The 17,422-nt window shown below is 49.5% G+C and overlaps 1 protein-coding gene across 1 annotated transcript; it reads right to left on the bottom strand.

The window, feature by feature from the left end:
• Window positions 1-26: 26 nt before the first annotated feature.
• Window positions 27-14,728, bottom strand: FCMR (Fc mu receptor). The gene is made up of 8 exons (XM_053916080.2): window positions 14,485-14,728; window positions 7,753-8,085; window positions 6,902-7,033; window positions 5,771-5,993; window positions 4,239-4,369; window positions 3,819-3,977; window positions 3,448-3,506; window positions 27-1,243 (listed from the first exon to the last, which is right to left on the bottom strand). The coding sequence occupies exons 1-8, from the start codon at window positions 14,519-14,521 to the stop codon at window positions 1,076-1,078; spliced, it is 1,242 nt and encodes a 413-aa protein (XP_053772055.1). The 5' UTR covers window positions 14,522-14,728; the 3' UTR covers window positions 27-1,075.
• Between the last annotated feature and the right edge of the window lie 2,694 nt (window positions 14,729-17,422).

Genomic DNA, 17,422 nt, shown 5'->3' with positions numbered 1-17,422 from the left:
TGTTAATAAAAGGCAGGGAACTCAAGTCTGGCAGCCTTTCCTTTATTTTTATGGCTCAGTGAGGCTAAGTGTTGTGTCTGGGAGAGACCGTCTTCCTAACTGCAAGACTGGGCATTCTCTAGTCTCAGGCTCTGGCTGAGTTTTGTAGTTGACTTCAGTCTAAAGATACAATGTCTGCCTATGCCCTTGCTCAGAAAGTTTAAGTGCAAGAGTAGGTGGAGGAGATGGGATGCCTCTTCCTCCATGATATAGTGCTATTTCAGAGCATCTGGACCTCTAGGGATCCCAGGCCACTTTCCCCAAAGAGATAAGGTGCATTTCTGAATGTAATGGTCATTGATAAGATGGTTAAGATATGAGCACAAATAGCAGTGCTGGGGAATGGAAGGATAAAGAGGAGATAAAAATTATTTCTAAAAGAGGGGCAATGCTAGAGTCAGGCTCCTTATGAGCATCAAGGAAGGGAGGCTTAAAGAGGATTTACAGATATAGGGAGAGATATATGGTTCTAAAAATTTAGAATCCTTCATCACATCAAAAGAAATCGCCCTTATCATAGGACAAAAGATGAGTAAAGCTCACTAGCAACTGCCATCCTTAAGATTGGGGCAACGATGTTGCCAGGGGTGTTTCTTTCATACCAGGTCCCTTCCGAGCTCAAGGGCCGAGGCATACCCTCATGGTGCAGTCCAGGGGCCTTCCATTGGTATGAGGCCCAGGCCTGGGAAAGGTTCCAGAAGCAACAGCTATGCCTATGCTCCAGCCTAATGCCACATGCCCTAGAGCCAAAGCAGCAAAAACCTTGTGATCAAAGATAGTCTGCAAATCCCATAGCCTGTTACATGACTTGAAGGGGAATCAGGTGACATCAGAACAAACGCCCTGCCTAGCCAGAGCCCACCTGAAAGCCATGGGGGTCTTGCAAAGATGTGCAAGAAGAGCTGTGGGGACTGAGCTATGCTTAGGGCGACCAGACAAGGAGGGAGACTCAAGGTGGGATGTGGGAGGTAATGAGGGCTCCGAAAACAGATGGAGCTGGTGTTGGAAACCAGCAGACAGACAAGACTCATTGGCATCAAGGTTTGGGCCCAGGAGGACAGCTGGAGGGGTGAGTCAGGCAGGAGACATTGATGTAGTCATCTGAATCGGTGTCCTCCACCTTGGCAGCAGGCTGGTAGTAGATGCTCATATATTCACAGCTGGTCTTCAGAGACGGCACATGGGGCCAGGGAGCTTCGGACACCTGGGAACAACCAAAGAGGCGTCACTGGATCTAGGTAGGGAGATTTTAGTATTCCTCCAGATGGATTCCCTCAGCGGGCAGCGGCAGGCATGTTTACGGCTGCTGACTTCCAGAGGGCAGAGACACAGAGGTGGCTGAGCTCCATCGGGTGTGTCCGCCTTGGGGATTTTCAGGGTGGCATCTCACCTGAGATAACTGGAAAACACTTACTTTGAATGTGGGCAGGAAATGCCTTCAATGGGGCTCAGACTAAAGTCACATGGCTAAGCACCAGTCTGAAGGAAACCCAGCTGCCAGAGGAGTTTCCTCTCTGGGATTGGATGATGTGATTTGTGGGATAAATATACATCCTCTTAGGGTGTTACTCGGAAGCGGGGTGAGTCACCCCGAGCACCTCTGTAAGGGCTCGGAGAGGCAGTGACGTGGCGTGACAGTGTATTCCAGAAAGGGGCTGGGTGGTGAAGGAAAGTCAGGCAGCAGGACACGTGGGCACAGTAGTGCTGTTTTCCCCAGACAAAAACTTCAGCATCATCTGCCTTCAGAATGGGTCAGTTCTCGGGGGACACGGCTGAGCCATGATCCCAACATGGTGCAGTTATGGTAACATCCACCCAAGAAGGCTGCGGTGGTGATGGGTCACCTGTTTAAACACAAGGGCTGAGAACTAGAAGCCCAGCCCCCAAACACAGTAGGCATTCAGGAAGTGCTCACTGGAAGGACCTGTTAGTTTTTGTACTTATCTCCCATTGTCTGTTACAGTTTGCCAGCTGAGATTAATTTATTTGACTTAAAAAAATTAAAATATTCCTTGTGAAGGTTAAAATATTCAGTCATTAATCATATGCACCTCGTTGTGAACTTGTTCCATTGAGATTTTTGTCCCCAGTAGTGGGAATAAGGGTTTCAAGTAAGGAGGAAGGGTAAAACTTGAGCAAGCTATAGTCCCAGGTGAGGGCACAGGGGGTCACAGGGAAGTTCAGGGGCGAAGGGCATGGGTAAGGGTAGAGCGGGTAGAGTAGATGGGCACTGCTGGACCTACCTACGCTACTGGGAACCCTCTTTAGCAGGGGAGAGGGACGGCAAACTCAAGAAGCTGGGAAGGATCCGGGCAAGAGCAGTCACCGTTGCTGGGCATCAGGCTGCCCCTTTCAGCAAGGCACATGATTGCCCCGCCAGGGACTACAGTTCTCCGCCAATGGGATGCGAGAGGAAGTCATGTGTGAAGCCTCAGGATCCTGTCTTAAAGAAGCAGCTTTCTTTTTCTCCCTCAGTGGGCTGGATGTGACTATCGAGCTTTGACCATGGACCAGACAAGACTCCAGAGGATGGTGGGGCAATAAGACAGAAGGTATTTCAGTCCCTAGATGACCTCCTGACTCAGGCCACTTCTTTCTGCCCCCTCCCCTACCTTTACTTGGGAGGAAACAGCTTCCATCTCGTGAGCCCTCTGGTTTAGGGTCTGTTGCATTAGCTTAGTCTACACCCTAATTTTGAAAGGGGCATTGGCCACACTTAGATTTTCTTGGTTCCTAAAGAAAGTGTTTTAGCTACTGTGGGCTACTTTAGGAAATAAAATCTTTTTTTTTCCTCTTAATTTAAGAAAACAAAGATGAGTGGACAGTTTAAAGGCTTTTTACCCATCTGCCCATGACCATCGATAGAAACACGAGTTCCCTATGTCCATTCCTCGGTTTCAAGAGGAGCCCTCCTCACCCCAGGTGTTGAATCCTCTATGTCTTGGCATTGGGCAGGTCATCCCCTGGGCCAGGCTTAAGTGCCTCCAGTGGTGGGTAAACCAAGTCCTCTCATCTTCGGGAGTAATCGAAAGGTCTCCCTCATCTTAAGGTGAAAGTGTGTAGCTTCTACCTCCTTAAGGCCTCCTAGAAATCGAGTCTCTCCCGCACGAAAGTCCGTCCTGCACTGTGGAACTACCATCTATCAGCCTCTACTAAGCACTCGGGAAAAATGCTTGGCTAAAAGCCAGGTAACTCAGTCTACCACGTTGTTGGGTCGTCTAGTCTACCTACGGACGCCGGTGAAGGAGGAAGCTGATACAACTCGGGTCCGGGCTCCGCCTGGGAACCGCGCGGACAGCCGGCGCCCAGGAGCTGCGCGTGGCTGGAATGACTGCCCTGGGTCCTAGCCCAGCTCTAGGGTCGCGGGGTCCGGCCCCTGCTGCTGGTCCAGGCCGGGGCAGAGCTTACCTGCGGCGGGGCGGGTGGCGCAGACGCTCCGGGGTCCGGGACAGGTGCCTCCCGCTCACCTGCGGGAACCCGGGAGGCCGGGATGAGGGCGTCGCCGAGGGTCTGGCCTCAGCCCAGCCCTGCACTAAGCCCAGGGTAGGAGGGGTCGACCCAGCGGCCCCTGGCTTTCCTCCCCGCGCTGAGCGCTGCTTCTGCCGCTCCAGCTCGCCGGACTGACGGATTGGTCCGGCCACCGTCCACTCACCCGCCCCCACCCCCCTGAACCCACCTTCTGCTACTCGTACTAACCACCCCCCACCGCGGTCACCCGCACCCCCCTTCACCCGTACCCGCCCTGCTCGCCAGCCGGCTCGCTCGCCACTCCAGCTTACCCGCTGCGTGGGCCCCCCGATCGCGCCGAGGACAGGCACTGTACACGTTGTTTTGGGAGCGTGGCCACTGAGACACCGGAGGTCGCTGCGACAGGGGCCGCTGGGAGGCCTCCAGGGCTCTCATCCTCAGGGCCAGTCGGCGGACCCGCCTGGAGAGAGCTTTTCGGCGAAAAGCCCCAGGGAAAGAGGAGAACGGCTCAGAAGGTGCCAGGCACAGTCTTGCCCTCCGCTGAAGACCAAAGGGCCCGGACGGTTCTCCTCGTCGTCCCCCTTTCCCGACCATTTACCCCCATCCCTCGCTCCCCAGACACCAGGCCGCTCATCCAAAGCTCAGGAGTTTTCCCGGGAATCCACGGGGGTCCGAGTGCTCCGGGCTCTTTGGGTCGCTGAGTTCTCCCTAACCGAGCCCCAACCGCTCACCTTTCTTCCTTCGGATGACCTTTTTCACCACTAGCCCTAGAACTGCCAGCAGTATGAGGCCCAGGGCGGTGGGGATCAGAATGTGAAATCCTTGGCCGTGCATTCGAGACACTGGGCCGTGGTTGAAGGCTCTGAGGAGGGAAGGAGAGGGAGAGAGGAGGGAGGGTTCAGTGGGGGGAGGAGGTTTCAGGAAGCCTGTTGAGTGGTGACTTTTGGGAGATGGCTCAGTTTGTCCTTTGTTAACTGCAAATTTTTGCCCCTCACAACAGACCCTCGTTTCTGGAGCCAGGAAACCAGGGTTCAAATTTCGACTCGGCTTTTTCCTGGCTCTGTGATCTTGAACCAGTCTCCTGACTTCTCTGAGCCTCATTTCCCTGTGAATGAGTCTAGTTAAGCCTACTTCACAGAACCGTGTGAGGATGCACCGAACAGCGGATACACGCACCCGGTCGAAGCAGCACTCAACAAACGTCAGCTCCCCTCCTAGCTTTCTGCACCTCAGTTTCCTCACAAGATTATTGCAAATATTAAGTGACTTCATTTCTTTTAACTGTGGAAACGAGGATGTTTCTCTCATGGGGCACCCTCTGCCTAGAAGGTCTTCCCTCCATGTTCTCCCCAAAGGACCAATGCATAGGTCATCTTTTCTTCCCTAATCGTGGTAAATCAGGATCAATTCTTTCCTCTCTGTCCCAATTCTTGTGTGCATAGCAATTATAATGCTTGTCACAGCCAGACTTTTACTAGTCAGACAAGACCTATATATTTCATGTCTTCACTGTTCTACATCTTGAGGACATAGCACAATGCCTGGCACTCAGTAAGAACATGTTGATTGAATGGACTTGGATTCTTCATTAGTAGGCTGTTGTAATTTTCTGAACTAATAATCAGGAATCCTGGTTCCATTTGAAACCACTTAGATCTCACGGTCTCCATTTCCTCACTTATAGAACCCAAATGATGTTGAAGGTCCCTTTCTTCACTAACACGTTTCATCTTTGCTTAGGCAAAAAGAATTGCAATTGTTATAGCTTTTCTTTGGCAGCTGCTCTAATGCTGCCCCCTTGTGGTCCATTGCAGCACTTTTCTGGAGTGCATCCTGCCTTTAGACCAGTGCTGCCCAATAGAGATATAACATGAGTGAGTAATTTTAAATTTCCTAACAGCCACATTGAAAAAGTAAAAGGAAACACACAAAAGTAATTATAATACTTCACTTTAGTAGTACATTTTATTCTCACTTAGTTTTTCCCCATCAAGACAGGTCGGAATGAATGCTGAGTGACTGAAAACTTTGGGTCTGGCTCCTGCAGGGTCGCCCATGGGGCACTGACTCGTGTGCTCGTGGTAAGAGCGCTGCCGAGTTGATGTGCTATACCCATAGGTAGTCTACCTCACAGGGGCCTCCTGGAGACAAAGCCAAGTAGGGTCTTGGTTGGTGGACATTTCAGGAAGATTTCATTGGATCTCCTTACTCCAGACTATTTTGCCTGGTGTCTAGCCCATCGTGGAGGGTGGAGGCCTCTTACCTCTGCCTATAAAGCCTGGTGTGATGGTCGTAGCTGGCTGTCTGGGGCCTGAGCAGCCCTTTCAGGGTTGAGGTCTTTGAGTCTGTGGTGGTTGGCAGGAGGGTTGTGGGCTTGGCAGCAGCCACCGAAGATGATCTGGAAACTCGAGGGAGGTGAATGACTGGGGTGGTCGGGGAGGAGTGGCGTGTTGGAGGGGCCTCTGTCCTTGGAGCTGATGTGGTTGCTGCAGGAGACAGCAGGAAAGAGTGACCTTCCATACATACATTCCGGTCTCCAGCAGGATGGGGTCACCATCTCTTTCCTGAGCACACCCTTCCCTTCCACCCAGACTACCTTCGTTCCGGCATTCCTCATGGCCTGAACTGCCTTCTTAACGTGCCGTGCACACGTGGCAAATTCTATCCGTATTGACTGCAAACCCCATTTTCTCCAGGAAGCCTTCCCTGACTTCCCAGGCAGAACAGTTGCCTTCCTCAGATCATGGAAAACCTTGTTTGTAGTTCAATTCCGCTCTGCCATGTGCTTATCTCTTCTTCCCTGTCCCATACCTGTCAGTCACAACCTGGGCTACTGCTACACTATCTCTGTAGTGACACAATGTTCAATTAGTGTATGTACCTTACAGGGTAGATGTGTGGATGTGAGGAAAATATTGCATGTCAAAATACATGTGAAACAGGAAAAGGATATGGAAATGTAACAGTATCGTTAGTATCATCATTATTTTTTTCATTTCAAAATAGAGTTGTTAAAAAATCACTGTCTGCCAGCAACTGGCCCACTGCCCTGAGGGCATCAGGAATCATAATTAACTCCAGCTGGGAACCGGCTGCCCAATTTTGGTTTCCGTGGTCATTGTGAAAGAGCTAGATTTTGTGAATGGAGCACAAACTTAATTACTTGCGGTGCCATCTAGTGGTGATGTAAATTCTGGAACTCGGGCTGTGGGCTGGGCTTGAAGGACAGGGAAGCCGATCTCAGGGAGGAACCTTCTCCTGAGGCAGGAAAACAGACACCTGAGACTCAGCTCTGCTCTGCTAATCACTCTATGAACTGAACACAACCCCTTTCCATTTTCACAACGCCATAGCACCTTCTCCACATCTCCTACCCCAGCTTTGGGAAACTGACCTTTGGGTATGAATTCAAAAGGACTGGCATGTGCAGGATTCCGGAACCAAGGGGGCGTCGCCACCTGCTGAAGTCCCTGAAGCCATGGTGGAATCTCAGGCATCAGCTCCTTTTCCCAGAATGTCTCATAGTCTAATGGAGGCAAGAGGAATACACCGGTGGGCTCTGGGAGGAGAGGAGGCCTGAGGAAGGGACGGGAGTAGGAGCTGAAGCAGACTCAGCCAGGGTGGATGGCAGTGAGGGGATGAAGGCAGGGTCCAGCAAGAGGAGCAGGAAAATAAGGGGGCCAGGGGCTTCCCTGAAAGAAAAAGCTCTTTCAGCCTAACCTAGCCAACAGTCCCTGTAAAGCCGTCAGAGGCCACTGGGTGTTAGACTGTTGAATTAGAGCTGCATATGTGTGAGGAAGTTGATGGAAAAAAGGAGGAAGTCAGGACTTGGCAGAAACATGGAAAGGGTCAGATCATAAAGCAGAAAGTTTGACCTAAAAATTAGGCTTAAGAGACAACTGTCTTTCCTTTATATCAACCCCTGATATTTCCAATGGGACAATTATGTCCTTTTGCTTCCGATTTCCTCCTCAGTCTCAATCCCCACCCCCCTCATGTCCTGGGTAGGATGATACAATACAACATAAGGAGAGCACAGTCTTGTTTGGATAGAAAATTCTGTGGACCATGAGTTTAATCGACTCTATGAGGTTTCAACTACACAAGTCCCATTTATCATCTGACTGGCTAATATGGCGAGAGCATAAGAGTCTGGGGGACTGCTATAGCTCGACGGCTGCCCCAGCCTTCCCGAGTGGAAGCGTTTTCGGGGTGGGCTGGGTCTCCATCAGGTCAGGCACCTACCACTGTGGACCTCTAGGATGACTTTCTGGGTCTTGTCCCGGTCCGTGTACATGCCTGCCCCACAGGCATAGACTCCGCTGTCACTCTCGGTCAGCTCTGTCATCTCCACTATGAACAGATTCCGGTCTTGAAACAGATTCAGGGTGGCTCGGTGTTTGTATTCCTCTTTGACAAATGTTCTGGACACCACGGTGATACATGCTTCAGCTTTGGCCACCTCCCGGCACAGATACACCCTCACAGACATTTTAGGAAGTGGACACTCAATGGTAATAGATCCGCCCAGCATCCCCTCCAGCTTGACTTCTGGGAGCCTCCTCAGAGCTCCAGATACTGCAGGGAGAGGGAGTTAATGTGTAGGAAGCCTCATCCTCAGCCACACCCCAACTCCAGCCCTCTTTCCCGCTCAGTCCCCAGTCCAGCCTCATGCTCATCCCTAGAAACAGCCCCATCCCCTTTATCAGCCCAAGCCTTGGCCAGCTCTCAGCCTCAGTCCTATCCTGATCTCTAGCCCTAGCCTCATCCCCAGCTTCCTCCCATGCTCCCTCTTGTTTACATCCTCAGTCCAACTCTGTGTTCATCTCTGTGCCCAAACTTGTGTCTCAGCCACGCTTCTCCCTAGCCCAAGCCTGAGCATAATGCGCAGCCTCATCACCAGACCCATACTCATAAGGGCCCAGACACCAACCCCCCAAGAATACAGTCAAAACTACTCCAAGAAGAGAGGATATTCCACGGTAACCCCCAAAAGCACATAGCCCCCAGCTGACTTCAGTGTGGTGTTAGGATGCTTGGTACAGTTTTGCTCAACAGGTCTCTCCATCCAGTTTTGTTTTGCTCAGATCCATTCAGTCAAAACAACCATTCACACCCAGTTCTGTTTATTAAGTCATCCAGTAAGCATGTACTGAATGCCTTTCATGGGACGGTAAGGTAGTTGGCATCCCTCCCCTCACAGAAGGGATCATTTAGTGGGTTATACAAATGGACATCCACTACAGCACAGTGCCATGGTCCCGTGAGAAGACACAGAGATGCACAGGGTTTCTTGGAAGCATCAAGCGGGGGCACCTGATCCAGGCTGTTGCAGAGAGATGGTGTAGTTTGAGGAAGGCTTTCTGGAGGAAGTGATACCTCAGTTGTGACCGGAAGGACTGGGCGTAGAGGGCAACTGAGGGGGAATGGTTGTCTTCACTGCAGAAGGGAATGTACAGGGAAAGCAAGGGTGTGCATGAGTGCTTGGCATGTGTGCACGGGTGTGTGTGTTGTGTGTGCACTGGGGAGGGTGTGGAGCAGGGAGGGACAAAAGATATGGTTCATGAGTCCCTGACATCAAAAGTTGTGCTGTGGCTGAAGAAGGCAGGACTAATGCAGTTGAACCAGCTGGTGAGGAAGAAGGTATGACTGGGTATGGCTGTCAACTAAGAGGATCCAATAAGTGTCTGCATATTTCTGGGAAGAGGGTTCCTGGGGTGACATGTGTGTGTTGGGGTGGTGCTGGGGGACTTAGATGGTGGAGAAGAGATGCTTCCAGCAATGTAAACAGCTGCCACCAAGGCCGGGATATGAGAGAGAACACAGGATGTTCATGGGCTGGAAAGAAGTTCACAAACTTTCTGAAATTCATCCAGAGACCACACATTAAGCATAACTCCTGGGAGTTTGGCAAAATGAGGAGAGTCAAGGGAAGAAGTGGGGCGTGGGGCTTCTGGGTGAACAGAGAGAACTGAGGAGGACGTTTAAGGAGAGGGAAGAGCATGGAGACGTGTCAAGAGGCAGCAAGTCTTGGGGACGTGAAGTGTGGGCAAAGAGGCTGGAGGGGGGCTGGAAGGGAACATTTCCAGGAGCGTGTTGCTATCTGGCAGTGCAGCTGTTGTAACGGGGTAGAGAGAAGCAGAGGGGCCAGCTGGTTATGTAAGATCTGATATGGAAACCCTTACACGAATAACCCAACAGTGCTTTAAATCCCCTGGCAGTCTTGTGACTGGAATGTGGCAGTGGGAGGGAACCCGTGCAAAGGACACTGACCCAATCAAGGGGGCGGGGAAATCCCCCTGTGTGTCCAGATGCTCCCCACCGGCAGGTATTTGTAAATCCCAGCACCTGAGAGTGAACACAGGAATGTGTCTGGACCAACTCAGCCAACAATGGGCATGAATGCTGCTTCCCCAAGAGCAAGATGCTATAAAATGGTCAGATGTGTGACAGAGCAGGGAGGGGTTATCACCTAGGCAGACACTTCCAGTGGCCTCACACCATCCACTGTTATAGGCTATACATTTGTATCCCTCCAAAATCCACATGTTGAAACCCTCACCCCCAATGTAATGGTGTCAGGAGGTGGGGCCTTTGGGAGGTGATTAGGATTAGGTGAGGTCAGGAGGCTGCAGCCCTCATAGCAGGATCAGTGTCCATATTTCCTCCATGCACACAAGAAGAGGTCACGTGAGCACACAGGGAGCTGGTGGCTGTCTGCAAGTCAGGAAGAGGGCACCTGTTGGCACTTTGGTCTTGAGCATCTAGTTTCCTGAACTGTGAGAAATAGACACCTATTGTTTAAGCCATGCATTCTATGGTGTTTTGTTACAGCAGCTTGAACTAAGATATCCTCATTGTGCAAATGCTGGACAGATGAAGCACAAGAAAAGCTGCTGGGGACACTGAACTCTGGTCCCAAGGAAGCACTAGTGGACAGATGAAACTGAGCAGATCCCAGCTCTCATGAGAGTTCAAGCTTGCATCCAAGGCTTAGAAAAGCAGATTTCCCTAACAAAGGAAAGAGAGTTATAACCTCCTGGCTTAGAACTTACACACAATGTGCTAAGATTCATGTGGGGGGAACTTGCCGGGATGCAGATACCTTGTCCTACCCTTAGGCATGGTGATTACATCGGTGCACATTAGGGCCTAGGCATTTGCAGTGTAAATAAGCATCCCAGGTGTCCTTAAAGTTTTGTAATTCTGGGCTGTAACTACGGCACATATCCAAATGATTCCGGGAAGAAAGGGAGGGGTGGAAGAAGCTATATAAAGGAAACAAGATGTTTAATGGTATTTTAGAGATGCTACTAAGTGACATTAATCTATAATTTGGTGACTTGATTTACAGTGATGCTAGCTATAGGGGAGGAAGGGATATACATGATTTCAAAAGTCACTAATTATACAATTAGACATAAATAGATGTTTGGAACATGGAAAAATATACTTTTCGTAATGCAAATAAGGTTAAGGATCACATGGTCTTAGCTGGTGACGGTGCTCTGGAGATAGATTCTGGCTTCTGTATAGCGATGCTTCTCTAAGGGGCGAGTGGTGATGAGGCGTTTATAACTCAAGTCATGGCAGAATCTCTGGAAGAAGGAAGCTGGCCTGGGACTTTCATGTTTTTCAGATGGAGCATGGATGTTTTCAAAGGAAGAGAAATATCCAACCTAACTTTCCACCTCCTCATATACTAACCTATGCATGTCCAGACCTGCAGTCTGCCCTTTGTTCCAGCGGGTGGAATGCTCCCCTTCCTCTCAGAAGCCTGTGCCTTCACCTGTATCCTGGGTCCATCCTGTTCACCTTTGGAACTTCTCTTTTGTGATTATTCTTTTCTCTGCCTGCCTCATTGCTTTCTTCTCTTCCCTCATCGGAGCCTGTGTTGAAAATGCCTCGGTCTGCCTCCCCTTTGGCTGCTACCTTTGTCTGTGCTCTTTCTCAAGAGAGTCATCAAAATCACTGAATCCACTTGCACACCTGCCAATTCCTCTTCTACCTACACCTGTCAGAATTTTGTCTCTAACATTCCACAGAATCTACTCTAATCAAGGCCACCCAAATTTTCCTTATTGCCACGTTTAATGGTCACTTCTTTGTCTTTGTTTTACTCTCCTTCTCGGCAGCATCTGATGAAATTGAACCTTCGAGACACTTTCTCCTGGCCCGGGCTGCTGCAGCCAGCAAGTACGACCACAGGCCAGCAGAGGGGCCTGGAGCAGGAGCCTGCCCTGGGATACCCTGGCCCCCATCCCTCCAGGATTCATCATTGTGACTTTGTTTATTTTTTCTACTAAAAAGTCACCCATTCAAAAAAAAGAAAAAGATAAAAAGGAAAGAAATACTTTCTTCTCCTGGCTTCCCTGACATCACACTCTCAATGGCTGTTGCTTTGCCATCTCCTTACTTACTTCTCCTTCTCTAGCCACCTCCCATTGTTGAGCCGCCCCAGGGCCTCCTACTTGGGCCGGTTCCTTTCTCCGTCCTCCCTCAGTCTCGCCCCACACTAGCTTATTTACTCTCACCAGTTTTAATGCCAACTCTATACAGATTTCACCCAAACGTGTATCTCCAGTCTTGTCTTTATCTCTGAGCTCCAGACTTGCCTTTCCGAAGTCTCCACTTAGACTCCAACTGGATATCTAATATGTGTTTCAAACTTACAATGGCAAAAAAAGAACGCTTGATCTCTTCAAAAACCCATTCCTTCACAAGCTCTTCGCATCTCAGAAAATAGAACCAACATCTATGCAACCGCTGGAGCCCAAACTTATCCCCATACGAAAGAATCGAGAACAAATTGTAGGTTTGTGTGTGTGTGTGTGTGTGTGTGTGCTGGGTCAAAACATGTAGTGTACACGTGCATGTATGAGTGTGTGTATGTATGTATGTGTGTATATATGTATGTATTATTACTATTATTATTGTTCACGGTAAAAATGTTTGAAAGTCTACAGCACATGATACTACCTTGCTTTATTACTCAACACCACCTAAGGCTCCAGGCAGGGTAGCCTAAAGCTTGGGCCTCATGCATTGTATTCTAGGGAACAGCACCACCACCCCAACATTGGCAGAACCTGGGGCATGAATACAAATAAAGGCCCAAATATCATATGTCTAAATATTTTAAAGTTATAAGTCAAACTAATAAACTGTTAACTAAAGTATATTCTATGCCTTTATTTGAATGATGGATTCCCTGGCTTGCAGGTAGAAGCTCCATTCATCTCCTTCCCAAACAGCTACCTGTGCCACCCTTTAATAGACCAAGGGGTCATGTTAGGATAGAAGACCCAAGATAGAGGCTCACATCATCATTGAAAGTGGGCCTGGAGACATTTGGACAGAAAACTTGAGGTCTAGAAGAGGGTGTCTGGGTGTGGGTTTAGAGGGGGTATATCCCTTTGGGCCTGTGAACTTCTCACCCTGTGGGGATGGACACAAATGGAGGAGGACCAGGACCAGAGCCTGGACCTTTGTGGTCCAGAGAGAATGATGGTATTGCTTAGGAGAGATGAGTGTGGTGCAGTTTAGGTACCTTTCACTTCTGGAGACCTGCTCTCACCCAACCCTTCTTCCCTCTGAGGCCTAAATTTAATTGTACTCACATTGTGCTCATGTATGTCCTACCACCTCTCATCAAGTCTGACGCTTCATCAAAACCCTATTCCCTTGGGCTTTTAGGATTTTTCAGTCTTAAATTTGGTAAACATTTGACTTTCTTCCATACTCAAGCCATCACAAAGAAAGCAAGTATGAATAAAAATCCATTTTGACCCTCAAGATTACCATTTAATCAAAAAAATAAGGTAGACAACACCCCAAACCACACTACAAGGCAGAATGGGGTCAGCTATTGGGGTTCAGAAGAGGGGGTTGTTGAAAGCATATAGGAAGGAGGCGATGGTTGAGATTAGCTTTGAAAGACCCACAGAAGGTGAAGGGGAGCATAAGAATGTTCCTGGCAGAAGGAATGGCAGGAGCAAGGGCTGGTGGCAGGAAGTCTAGCACATGTTCAAGGAGAAGTTCTGTTTAGGTGGAGGTTAGGGAAGTTCGGGGGAATGTGACAAGCTCAGAAGTAAAGAGGAGCACAAGGGAGGGGTTTGTGTATCATTCAGTAGCAGTGGGAAGGGCAGTCCAATGGTTAGAATCAACCTTTTAGGAGATGTAATCTGGGACTATTGGCAGGTCAAATTGGAGGAAGTGGAAATGATAGGTAAGAGGTGACCATCTGTTCTTTTCTTTTCCATTCCCTTTCTAGTAGAGGCTGCCATTGCTTCTCATCCTGGTAAATGAAAATCTAGAAAGTACAATGGGTTGGCCATTGATTGGATCAAAATGTAGTTGGGAACAGATGGGAAGAGGTGGTAAAGAGCCATTCTAACATTTTATGGCTGATATCAGAGATAGTTTAGATAGATTGTTTGGATGGTGACCAATGAGGAATTTGAAGTAAGCTGTTAGGCATGTTGCATTTCAGATCTGGGTGGGATATTGAAGTGGGGGTGCCCAGGAGAAGGTTGTGAACTGAGATAGGGAGCTCGGGAAATGGACTAGAGCTACCGAATGGATTAGGGACTCTTCGTTTAGAGTTGAAAGTTGAAAATCAGGAATGAAAGAGATTCAAAGAAAGGGAAGGTAGAGATAAGAAGAAAGAACTTTGGTGCCACTTACTTTAAAATCCCATATTACTAAGCTGTATGCCTGGGAGAGGTGACACCTTCAGCCCTTATTGGTTAATATGTGAGCTGAACGGGAGATGTGTCTGGAGTGGAGAAAGGGCCACTAGCAGGAGTGGGGAGGGTCTCCAAAGCCTCCTTCGGCCTCCATCTGTGTCTTGCCCTAGGTACTTGTTTGCAACTAAATCTGTCCAGAAACATCAGAACTGGAGACGCGAGATACTCCTCTTCCTGTGGCCAATTCAAACCTCCTAAGATGCGCAAGCTCTTTCCCCACGGCACTTACCTGGTAGGAAGTAAAGTAACCAAAGCCAGAGGTCCATGGCTCCTTCCAGACAGCGCAAGGTCCCATCCAAGAGCCCCAGGACAGAGGGACAGAGACTCACTGCTCACCCAGGAACCTGTTACAATCTGGAACTTGAAAGATATTTAAAGGTATCTTATATAAAGATAACAAGAGGAACCTGCCACAATCTGGAGCTTGAAAGATATTTCTGGCCCATGTGAGAGAATCAAGGCTTGAAAATGAGGAAATGACAGCCCCTCTTGTTTGCGTACTAGTCTTAAGACTTAAAAAAGAAAACATTAGCAAACCACAGCGGAAGTCAGGAGTTGAGAAAACATGTTGTGTTAAATAAGAATGGGTCACCAGGGTTCAGAGGGTTTCTAGGTAGATTTTAGAAACTACCAAGCTCACATTTCTTCGTCTCGGGCACTTTTTCTTGGAGGAGGCTCCCATGCTTTATGCTTATTCAATGATGTCTTACCCAGAGTCCCTTGACTTTTTTCCTTGTCCTCAGGATACAAGGGCCTCTTCACAGTTTTCTGCGTCTGAGGAAGGCTGTGTGGACAGAGCTTTGGCCTGAGTCAGAGGTACTGGTTATAGCTTTTGTACTCATATGACAAATGTTTGAACACACTGTGTGGGAATACTAGCTATATTTTGAACCTCGATTTCTTTATCTAGAAATAAAGGTGAGAGTAGATGATCCCTGGCATTCCCTCCTATGCAATATTATTCCTGGGGTCTTAACCTCAAATTAGCCACCCTTCATCTCCCCTAACTGTCTTCCTAAGGTGCTGCCTTCTGGCAGGGGCCCCTGTCCAGTGACTGCAGGCTGTGACAGGTTACACAGAACTCTGCCTAAAGACTCAACAGCCAGGTGCAGCTACCCCTTCAAGACCTCAAGGGTCCAAGGTCACAGCCTAGTAACTGATGGAGAAGAGAGAGACACTGAGGGAATTAGCCGTGGGGTATCACGGAAAGATCTCTGAGCTCCAGTCAGGAGTCCTGGGTTCTAGGCTTTGAGCTTTAGCATTCTCATTGATAAAACAGGGATGGTTCCTTCCAGACCATGGCCCTGCCTTCCTCACATGGCTTTCACGAGGCCCAGCAGAAACCACACTCATGGAAGTGCTTTAAGAGCCCTTTACCACGGATATGTGTGGGGGTATCACTTAGGGGAGAATTCCCAATGCCTCATTCCTGGAGGTTACATCCTAGGTCGGTTCTCAGGGCCACAGCTCCAGGCACTGCTGCCTCTTGTGCCCACGGAGGACTCAGGCTCCTCCCCACACCCTCCTGGGATGCGGCTAACAGAGCCTCCAGGCCCTTCACTGCACACTGCTCCCCACTGGCCCCCGCACACCAGACTTTCACGTGCCCTCCAAAACACTGAAGGACGACATCCGCAGTGGAATTCAAGTGTGAGGCTCAGCGCAGGTGCAGAGGAAGTGTGTGGGGGGGTGGCAGCCTGCCCAGCCCACTCTTATCTGCGCCTCCACCAGCCCAGAGTAGCTGTACTCCTGACTCCCTCCAGCCACCCTGGGCCGAGGTGTCATTGAGCAGCTTCAGGCCTCTGGTTACAGTGACTGCCAGAGGTCTCAGGACCCCTCAGCCTCCACCCTTCCCGACTTAGAGGGCTCTGCTTAGTGTCCTACAGCCGTCACACAGCTGGGCTCTGGCATGTGCTGGGTTCCAGGCCTGGGATTGCCTTGGAGAGAGAGAACAAATGAATAAATGTGTTCTGGGAGTGACTTTGGGCCTGAGCGTGTGAGTGTGAATGTGTAGTGTGTGTTGTGTGAGAGATGAGTGGTACACAACTGGGATATGTCTGTGTGTAAAGTATGTGTCGTGTGTGACAGTGTGAGGGGCAGAGTGGGAATGTGTTATGTGTGACATGCTAGTGTGTGATGTATGATGTATGTGTGGTGTGTAATGTGTGACTATGTGACACGTGGCTAAATGTGTGTGTGACATGTGAATGGGTATTGTATAATTTGTGAGTCTGTGTTGTGTGGCAGTGAGTGTGTGATGCGTGGACATGTGGTATGTGAAGATGAGGGGTTTGCCATGGCTGGGCCTTCCAGGAGGTGCTGGGGATGTGTGGGACACGCGGGGAGGAGAGATTTTCACATCACGTGTGGCCCAGATAAAACCCTCAGAAACATCACATAGGTTGTTAAGAGCAAGGATTCGGGCTCTGAAGCTTTCCAGGCAGGAAGGAAATGTTTGGAGTCTGAGGAATCAAAACTTCCAGACCGTGGCTTATCTAGTTCCTTTGTCCAAATGCTGCCCCGTGTCTCGGGGTTAGGGTCCCGGGGAACGACCGACACCTGGCTAAACTGCAAAGTGGGAAAAGTTTCCTGTCCTTATTGTCTTCGCCCTCTCTTATTTGTCCCCCGTCTAAATTTCATTTCTCCTTCCTGACCCAAGGGCTGTTGTACTGCCTTGGTGCGCCTACTCCCTGGAGAAGGCCTAAGGAGCTCCAGCGCGCTGATGGAAGGGGCTTAGGGGCCAAACGCCCTCTATGAATGATGCCTGATCAGAAGAGATGAACCTGGTGGAAAATTCATAGACCGATCACTGGTAGATAGAAGCAATAAATAAGACTGAATACACCGGGGAGTGCTCTAAGTCCTCTGGGTAAATTTAATCTCTATAGTAACTTAGGTTTTATTACCCTCCCTGGTTCCAGATGGAAAAGGAGGTTGCTCCAGTTGAAGTTGTTGTGAGGACTGCATGAGGTCAGCATTGCACAGGGCTTAGCGCAGTGCCTGGAGTACAGTCTCAGAGCAGTGGGGATTAGCCCTGGTCGTTAAGGTGGAGATTGTCATTACTGGTACTGCTTGGTTACTGCATCACCCTACTTTGACCTCCCAAGTGGCCTGGCGCCCAAGGGCCATCTCCTGGGCTTTTCCAGACTGAGGTCCGAGATTCTCAA

The sequence above is a fragment of the Desmodus rotundus genome, chromosome 12, assembly GCF_022682495.2.
Source record: "Desmodus rotundus isolate HL8 chromosome 12, HLdesRot8A.1, whole genome shotgun sequence".
Classification (NCBI taxonomy): domain Eukaryota; kingdom Metazoa; phylum Chordata; class Mammalia; order Chiroptera; family Phyllostomidae; genus Desmodus; species Desmodus rotundus.
The sequence above is the reverse complement of the archived record's forward strand: the minus strand, read 5'-3'. Positions and strand labels throughout refer to the sequence as shown.